This window comes from Nymphaea colorata, unplaced genomic scaffold, assembly GCF_008831285.2.
Source record: "Nymphaea colorata isolate Beijing-Zhang1983 unplaced genomic scaffold, ASM883128v2 scaffold0349, whole genome shotgun sequence".
Taxonomy (NCBI): domain Eukaryota; kingdom Viridiplantae; phylum Streptophyta; class Magnoliopsida; order Nymphaeales; family Nymphaeaceae; genus Nymphaea; species Nymphaea colorata.
In genome coordinates this window covers 8,169-17,078 of record NW_022204855.1, presented here as the reverse complement: position 1 = coordinate 17,078, position 8,910 = coordinate 8,169, and the positions used below count along the sequence as shown (strand labels likewise).

At 50.5% G+C, this 8,910-nt stretch overlaps 2 protein-coding genes across 2 annotated transcripts; one reads left to right on the top strand and one right to left on the bottom strand.

Annotated features, from left to right (window-relative positions):
• Positions 1-5,294: 5,294 nt before the first annotated feature.
• On the bottom strand, positions 5,295-6,458 carry LOC116244852 (uncharacterized). Its single transcript, XM_031616687.1, has 3 exons — positions 6,264-6,458; positions 6,040-6,177; positions 5,295-5,945 (listed from the first exon to the last, which is right to left on the bottom strand). The coding sequence occupies exons 1-3, from the start codon at positions 6,456-6,458 to the stop codon at positions 5,295-5,297; spliced, it is 984 nt and encodes a 327-aa protein (XP_031472547.1).
• Positions 6,459-7,555: 1,097 nt separating this feature from the next.
• Positions 7,556-8,062, top strand: LOC116244851 (shaggy-related protein kinase beta). Its single transcript, XM_031616686.1, has one exon. It carries the CDS (start codon positions 7,556-7,558, stop codon positions 8,060-8,062), a length of 507 nt encoding a protein of 168 aa, XP_031472546.1.
• The last annotated feature ends 848 nt before the right edge of the window (positions 8,063-8,910 follow it).

Genomic DNA, 8,910 nt, shown 5'->3' with positions numbered 1-8,910 from the left:
CGCAGGCCTCTTCAACAGCTCGGGAGGGTGGGCGCCAGGAACATCGGTTAACGAGATCATCGCTAGAGGAGTGCCGAGCAACAAGATAGTGGTGGGGAAGGCAGCCGGCATCAATGACGCTGCGAAGAATTCCTACATGACTGCTTCCCAGCTGAGCAGTGCGTTCGTGGCCAATTATAAGTTCAACGGATGGAAGGCGGGCGTTATGTTCTGGCAGTATTCTTCGGACCCCAACGGAGCCATAGTCGCGGGGTCCATCGACGCCCTCATTAACCTCATCAAGAACGGCACAAACACAACCAATACCAATACCACCACAAACTCCACCACCAATACAACAAACACCACAAACACAAATACCACCAACAGCAATACAACCAACACCACCAATACCAACACAACTAATACCACCAATACAAATGCAACCAAAAACTATACCGGTCCGCCTATCGACTATCCTGTGAGGTTCGGGTACATCAACATTCTTAATGATTGGAGTTCGCCTCAGGGGATTGCGAAGTCCTTGGGAGTGCCTGGGTACGCCGCTCCGCACAAGTACAACTACATCTGCCTGACCTTCTGGACGATTAACCAGGGTCCCGTTGACGCAGCCTACGTGTGGAACAACTCCAAGACCTACCTCAGTCCCCTCTTCGGAAACACCGACACAGCCATAAAGGCCAACCTCAAGAAGATCTACAACGACAACGGCATTAGACTGATGGTGAGCGCATTCGGCTCCACCGAAACCCCCACCACTTCCGGCTACGATCCCACCTTTTACGCGCAGCGCCTAGCGGACTTTGTGGCCAGCAATAACCTAGACGGAGTTGACATCGATTGGGAAGACACGACGGCCTTCCAGTCAGGCGTAGGCGAGCAGTGGTTGATCACCTTCACCACCGTCCTCAGGAACATCCTACCCAGTGCCATCATCACCCACGCTCCCCAGGCGCCTTACTTCGGAGGCACTGCCCATTACCCTAAAAACGCTTACCTCGCCATATAAAAAGCTATTGGGCCCATGATCCAGTTTTACAACGTCCAGTTCTACAACCAGGACTCCACTTCCTACAACTCATCCGCAGGCCTCTTCAACAGCTCGGGAGGGTGGGCGCCAGGAACATCGGTTAACGAGATCATCGCTAGAGGAGTGCCGAGCAACAAGATAGTGGTGGGGAAGGCAGCCGGCATCAATGACGCTGCGAAGAATTCCTACATGACTGCTTCCCAGCTGAGCAGTGCGTTCGTGGCCAATTATAAGTTCAACGGATGGAAGGCGGGCGTTATGTTCTGGCAGTATTCTTCGGACCCCAACGGAGCCATAGTCGCGGGGTCCATCGACGCCCTCATTAACCTCATCAAGAACGGCACAAACACAACCAATACCAATACCACCACAAACTCCACCACCAATACAACAAACACCACAAACACAAATACCACCAACAGCAATACAACCAACACCACCAATACCAACACAACTAATACCACCAATACAAATGCAACCAAAAACTATACCGGTCCGCCTATCGACTATCCTGTGAGGTTCGGGTACATCAACATTCTTAATGATTGGAGTTCGCCTCAGGGGATTGCGAAGTCCTTGGGAGTGCCTGGGTACGCCGCTCCGCACAAGTACAACTACATCTGCCTGACCTTCTGGACGATTAACCAGGGTCCCGTTGACGCAGCCTACGTGTGGAACAACTCCAAGACCTACCTCAGTCCCCTCTTCGGAAACACCGACACAGCCATAAAGGCCAACCTCAAGAAGATCTACAACGACAACGGCATTAGACTGATGGTGAGCGCATTCGGCTCCACCGAAACCCCCACCACTTCCGGCTACGATCCCACCTTTTACGCGCAGCGCCTAGCGGACTTTGTGGCCAGCAATAACCTAGACGGAGTTGACATCGATTGGGAAGACACGACGGCCTTCCAGTCAGGCGTAGGCGAGCAGTGGTTGATCACCTTCACCACCGTCCTCAGGAACATCCTACCCAGTGCCATCATCACCCACGCTCCCCAGGCGCCTTACTTCGGAGGCACTGCCCATTACCCTAAAAACGCTTACCTCGCCATATAAAAAGCTATTGGGCCCATGATCCAGTTTTACAACGTCCAGTTCTACAACCAGGACTCCACTTCCTACAACTCATCCGCAGGCCTCTTCAACAGCTCGGGAGGGTGGGCGCCAGGAACATCGGTTAACGAGATCATCGCTAGAGGAGTGCCGAGCAACAAGATAGTGGTGGGGAAGGCAGCCGGCATCAATGACGCTGCGAAGAATTCCTACATGACTGCTTCCCAGCTGAGCAGTGCGTTCGTGGCCAATTATAAGTTCAACGGATGGAAGGCGGGCGTTATGTTCTGGCAGTATTCTTCGGACCCCAACGGAGCCATAGTCGCGGGGTCCATCGACGCCCTCATTAACCTCATCAAGAACGGCACAAACACAACCAATACCAATACCACCACAAACTCCACCACCAATACAACAAACACCACAAACACAAATACCACCAACAGCAATACAACCAACACCACCAATACCAACACAACTAATACCACCAATACAAATGCAACCAAAAACTATACCGGTCCGCCTATCGACTATCCTGTGAGGTTCGGGTACATCAACATTCTTAATGATTGGAGTTCGCCTCAGGGGATTGCGAAGTCCTTGGGAGTGCCTGGGTACGCCGCTCCGCACAAGTACAACTACATCTGCCTGACCTTCTGGACGATTAACCAGGGTCCCGTTGACGCAGCCTACGTGTGGAACAACTCCAAGACCTACCTCAGTCCCCTCTTCGGAAACACCGACACAGCCATAAAGGCCAACCTCAAGAAGATCTACAACGACAACGGCATTAGACTGATGGTGAGCGCATTCGGCTCCACCGAAACCCCCACCACTTCCGGCTACGATCCCACCTTTTACGCGCAGCGCCTAGCGGACTTTGTGGCCAGCAATAACCTAGACGGAGTTGACATCGATTGGGAAGACACGACGGCCTTCCAGTCAGGCGTAGGCGAGCAGTGGTTGATCACCTTCACCACCGTCCTCAGGAACATCCTACCCAGTGCCATCATCACCCACGCTCCCCAGGCGCCTTACTTCGGAGGCACTGCCCATTACCCTAAAAACGCTTACCTCGCCATATAAAAAGCTATTGGGCCCATGATCCAGTTTTACAACGTCCAGTTCTACAACCAGGACTCCACTTCCTACAACTCATCCGCAGGCCTCTTCAACAGCTCGGGAGGGTGGGCGCCAGGAACATCGGTTAACGAGATCATCGCTAGAGGAGTGCCGAGCAACAAGATAGTGGTGGGGAAGGCAGCCGGCATCAATGACGCTGCGAAGAATTCCTACATGACTGCTTCCCAGCTGAGCAGTGCGTTCGTGGCCAATTATAAGTTCAACGGATGGAAGGCGGGCGTTATGTTCTGGCAGTATTCTTCGGACCCCAACGGAGCCATAGTCGCGGGGTCCATCGACGCCCTCATTAACCTCATCAAGAACGGCACAAACACAACCAATACCAATACCACCACAAACTCCACCACCAATACAACAAACACCACAAACACAAATACCACCAACAGCAATACAACCAACACCACCAATACCAACACAACTAATACCACCAATACAAACACCACTACTAATTCCACAACTAACTCTACCAATGGGACCACTAATTCGTCAGTCGGAAGTTTTCCTATTAGATTCAGCTACATCAGCAGGATTATTGACTGGAGCACTATAAAGGGATTGGCTAGATCACTAGGCATACCTGGTTATGCTCCTACCAACATCTACAATCACATTTGTCTTGGCTACTGGACCAGCTACTATGGGCCGACTGACTCAGCCGTACTTTGGCACAATCCCACTGCCTATTTCGGGAGGCGTTCCCAGTTTGGCTCCACTGACTCTGCCATCAGGACCAACATCAAGCAGATTTATGCATCAAAGGGCATCAAGCTGATGCTAGGTGTGTTCGGAAAGATGGAGCTGCCAGCAACAGTCGGTGCAAATCCTGTCACTACTGCGCAGAAGCTAGCCACCTACGCTGTCAGCTACGGCTTCGACGGGGTGGACATCAACTGGAACGATCAATATTCCTTCATGAATGGAGTGGGGGAGAGCTGGCTTGCCAACTTCACCCTCACGCTCAAGAGCCTTGCTCCCAAATTGCTCATCACCCATTCACCACTGGCGTCCTTCTTTAGCTCTTCCTACCCCAAGGGCGCCTACAACCAGGTTCACAAGCTGGCAGGCAGTGCCATCTCTTTCTACAACGTTCTCTTCTACGGACAGAGCAGCTACAACACCTACAATACCTCACGTTCTCTCTTCAACACATCAGGCGGCAGCTACACGAGCACTTCAGTGAACGAGATTATAGCGAAGGGCGTCCCCAGCAACAAAGTTGTGGTGGGGAAGCCAGCAAGCATACTATCTGACAGTCGATCCTACATCGACCCAGCCACTCTGGGGCAAGCTTTCCTCGCCCAGTACAACTACAACAAGTGGTATACTGGCATAATGTTGTGGCAATATTTTGACGATCCGAATGGAACCATAATATAATCCATTATGGCTCCATTCCGCAAAAGCTACGGTTCTCTTTTCAAGTGATCTTCTATTTATTTATTGTGTTACTATGTCTGAAGCTGGCAAATACTGGATATTGCATTTATTATAATTGATGAGCGAGTGCTATCCCTGTTAGTCTTGCTGGTGCGGGATCGGCAGATGCAACGGAGTGGGGATGCTGCTGGGATGCTGTGGGTTTTGGTGCTGCAAGGGATTCCTCATGGAGCAGTTTGACCCCAATTGCTGCTACTGCTTCCAACAGTCAGGGCTGGGATGCAACTTCCTCTGTATTGGCTGCACCTGCTGCCACCCCACTTGGATGGGACTGTACGTGCAGCATCAGTTTCCAGTCTATCCTGACCCCTGCATCGGTGGACCCTACCCAGTTGCTCCATACTCGCCTTACCCAGTAACATACCCTCCAACGCCTTCTCCCTACTACGCCAATCGTCCATTTTGATAATCTATCCATATTTTCGCAATCAAATACTCAATCCCTTTACCATCATTTCCCAAAGGAGAAGAAGTAAAATAAGACTTTTTTAATGTGATTAATATGCAGCTGTATGATTGGCGATGACACTCCCTTGCAAAAATCAATAAGAAGGAATCCTAAGCGGTTAGCAGTTGACTCCGAAGTGAGTGAGTACCTCAAACGGAGATATTCTATCCTATGGGTTCAGGTCCAGCATCCTCTTGAGCACTCTCCGAATGTCCTCCTTGACGCGGATTCCCGAGTAGTTCTAAATGGCATGCGCTGTACATGGTGGTCGAGGTGGTAGTCGAGGTTGTTGACTACTTCTATCTGCTTCTGGATGATCTTGGAGAAGACTCTATTCTTTACTGCGAATAGTCCTGTCACTCTTGGCATCTGTTTATCGTCGATCTTGGTCTCTATGCTCATCCACAGCGGCACCCCAGTGACGATCTCCAGGATGATGCAGCCGAGACTCCAGATATCGATGATCCAGGGGTTCTTGTACTTCTCCATCTTCTTGAGCATCTGTTCGTCGTAGTCCAGCTTGTTCTGGAAGAGGATGTAGTTCAAAATTTCAGGAGGCATGTACTCTGGAGTGGCCATGGAGAACTGTTTCAAGTTGGTGAAGAGGAAGCTGCTGCCGAAGTCGATCAATTTGACCCCTCTGATGAAGCTGACGTCGCGCGTATCGTCTTCCCGCTTGGTGCGGAGGAGGATGTTTTCGGTCTTGAGGTCGGAGTGGACGATGTTGTGGCTGTTGATCAGGAAGAGCGCCTTGCACACCTCCATCATCAGGATCTTCAGCTCGTTCTGGTTCTCCACCATCCGGTGGATCAGCTCCTTGTACACGATCTACATCACCATCCCGTACGCGGTAGAAACGCTCTCCGTTGATGTTCTCGCCCTTCAGCTCGAAGAGACAACTGCCCAGCGACTACTAGCACACCTCGTAGTAGAGCCACGAGTCGACCGTCCGGATCTCGTGCGAGTACAGCCTGCAGATGTTGTTAATGCCGATGTGGTTTTCGAATTCCTCTCTGGCCTCGCCGCCCTTCTCGAAGAAGTAGGAGCCGAACCAGATCTCCTTCAGATGGGTTCGTGCGGGTTTTTAGTCAGGATTTGCTTTATTGCCACTTTTCGCTTTGATGATCGGTGGACGCCCAGCCACACCACGCTGAAACCTCCTCGGCCCAGTAGTCCAATCCTCTTGAAATTCTCGGGGAAGCGTTCTCCGAATTTGCTGTACTCGTCGGCAGTGAGGTAGTTGCGTACGTTGAAGCTGCACTCATCCCTATTCTTTTCGTGGATGTTGATGGTTTCCTCCTCGGTGTACTTGCTGTGGCTGAGCGGTTGCCGTTTCTGCATGCTGGCGGCCTTCTCCTTTTCCTGGATGACTGAGGACTTGTCCTTGGGCTCTTCCTACCGCCTCCGATCGAACAGTTGTTTTAAATCTAGCTAGGTATCAACTCAAGTACCGTAGCGGCCGGTGCTCACGAACAGTTCCTTGCACTTGGCGTCGGCGGCCTTGGAGGTCTTGACCTCCCGTTCTGAGGTCTTTTTGGGGTAGTGGAAGTTTTTAGGGGTGAGGCTGGTGCGTATGTTGGGTCGGTTGGGTTCTTGGTTGTTGTTGATGGGCGGTTCGCGGTAGTCGGAGCAGTGTCTGGAGGGGAGTTGTCTTTCCTGGGATTGGTGGGTGTTGTATACTACCTTCTTGATCTGCTGCTTGATCTGCTCCTTGCTGATGGAGCGGTTGTTGCTGGGCGAGTATTCCGATTTCGACTTCTGCTTGCTGTATACGGATTTGAGCAGCTTATCGTTGGGGGATTTCTGCGACTTTTTTATTGAGGAGTCTCGGTACATCTAACAGATTATAACTTCAAAAATAAAATCAATCAGACATCTCACCCCGCAACCGCCAGACCACCCACAACCACTGCTGGCAAAGAATGCAGGATTATTATTTTGAAGTGAAAGGGGAATGATAATGATGGGTGGAATATTTGAGCTCCATTCCATTATAATAATCTTCTATTTGCATTAAATTGGAGGTAGTCCCAAGTCCCTCTTCTCCACTTTCTCACTTCCGTTCCAACCATCGCTGCGCCTGATGCTAATATTTTTTATCCATTTTCCATTATTTCTAAAATAATTTCCATGCTCAAGAACAAGCTCACTCTCCTCAAACGCCAACCCTCACGTCTCTTCAACGACGTACTTCCTCCTCCACTCAGTAAAACCAATACGAGAAATTGAAGCTGATCGGGCAGGGCACCTTCGGCAAGGTGTATTTGGTAATGCCAATGCCACTTAGGTCATCAACAAGAAGACGAGAGAGACCTACGCGGTGAAGGAGGTGGTGCAGGATCCCAAGTACAAGAACCGGGAGCTGAGCATAATTTCGCACTGGACCATCCCAACATCGTGGAGATGAAGGACTACTTCCTGAAGATGATCGACGGCGAATGCACTCTCTTCATCCTGATGGAGCACATGGATACCAGTCTTTACAACCTCATGAAGGAATGCCGGAAGAAGAAGCGAGCAATCACCCAACAGCAACGCAAGATCTTCGCCTTCCAGCTCGTGAAAGCTCTCGCCTACCTAGAAGTAGCTCGCCTCTAAAACAGATCAACAATGTCTGCCACAGGGACCTCAAACCGCCCAACATTCTCATCAATAATGAAACCTTCGAAGTGAAGATTTGCGACTTTGGCTCAGCCAAAATTATCGAAAACAAAGAGAATAATGTCTCATACATATGCTCGCGCTACTACAGAGCGCCGGAACTCATCCTCAACTCCACCTCGTACGGCTGCGAAATAGACATGTGGTCAGCCGGCTGCATTATCGTCGAACTCATGACCCTCGAACCGGTCTTCCCCGGCGATAGCTCTATCGAGCAACTGATCGAGATCATTAAGATCTTGGGCACTCCCACCCGCGAGCAGCTGCTGGCCTTCTCCGAGTAAAACGCCAGCGTGGAGCTGCCGAAGGTGAAGGGGAGCGACTGGAGGAAGATCCTGAAGCGTTATCATCCGGAGGAACTGGAAATCGATCTCATCAAGAAGATGCTAACCTACAACATCAAGGAGCGGGTAAGGCCCTTCGACGCCTTGAAGCACGAATACTTCGCAGATCTCGTCACCTACTAATAGGCCAAGCAGTTGCCTGCTCTCTTCTAGTTCGACAACCTGCGTACCAAGAAGAACAAGAAGGTGATAATGTAGTTGTAGCAATTGTTCGAGAGCTACCGGTAGGTCTACCAGTCCAACAAGTAAAATGAGAACTAGACTGCCTCCACCATCAACTGTTCCCAGTCCACATGAGCGCATGATATTTATTCCGTAACTTACTGGTTCTTCAGAGCCTATCTGCCGCCTATTCCATTTTATTTAATAATTATTGTGACATAAACTCTACCTTGCTCACCATGGGTTGCATCAACGAAAAGTCAGAAACTAAAGAAAATTCTATTAAATATCGGCTGGAGCCAAGAGAACCTGTAGAGCTCAATGCCAAACCGGCAATCGTTGTCCCCATATAGCAGAGGACTATTGATGTCAATATCCCCAAGCCTGAATCCTTTGTCAGTTCTCTCAACAGCTCGGGACGGCCTCAGTGGCGGCTCACTCCGCCGATCATGGAGGAGGATGTGAGGCCAAGATAGGTAATAGCCAACCAATCTGCAATTGATATCGTTTATTCATCGGACGCGCATGACCATTTAAAAAGGCAAAACTCCGACCACAAAAGCAATCCCATTAGCAGCATAGCCGAGGTCGAAGAGCCGGACTCAATGATGCCCATCCCTCCAGCG

Bases quoted from the DNA above. Each gene is read 5' to 3' on its own strand.
- LOC116244852 (XM_031616687.1), bottom strand. From the start codon at position 6,458: ATGCAGAAACGGCAACCGCTCAGCCACAGCAAGTACACCGAGGAGGAA. The intron at 6,178-6,263 runs GTGTGGCTGGGC...ACCCATCTGAAG, and splicing joins GCCGAGGAGGTTTCAGCGTG to GAGATCTGGTTCGGCTCCTA. The intron at 5,946-6,039 runs GTGTGCTAGTAG...ATGGTGATGTAG, and splicing joins ACTCGTGGCTCTACTACGAG to ATCGTGTACAAGGAGCTGAT.
- LOC116244851 (XM_031616686.1), top strand. From the start codon at position 7,556: ATGCACTCTCTTCATCCTGATGGAGCACATGGATACCAGTCTTTACAA.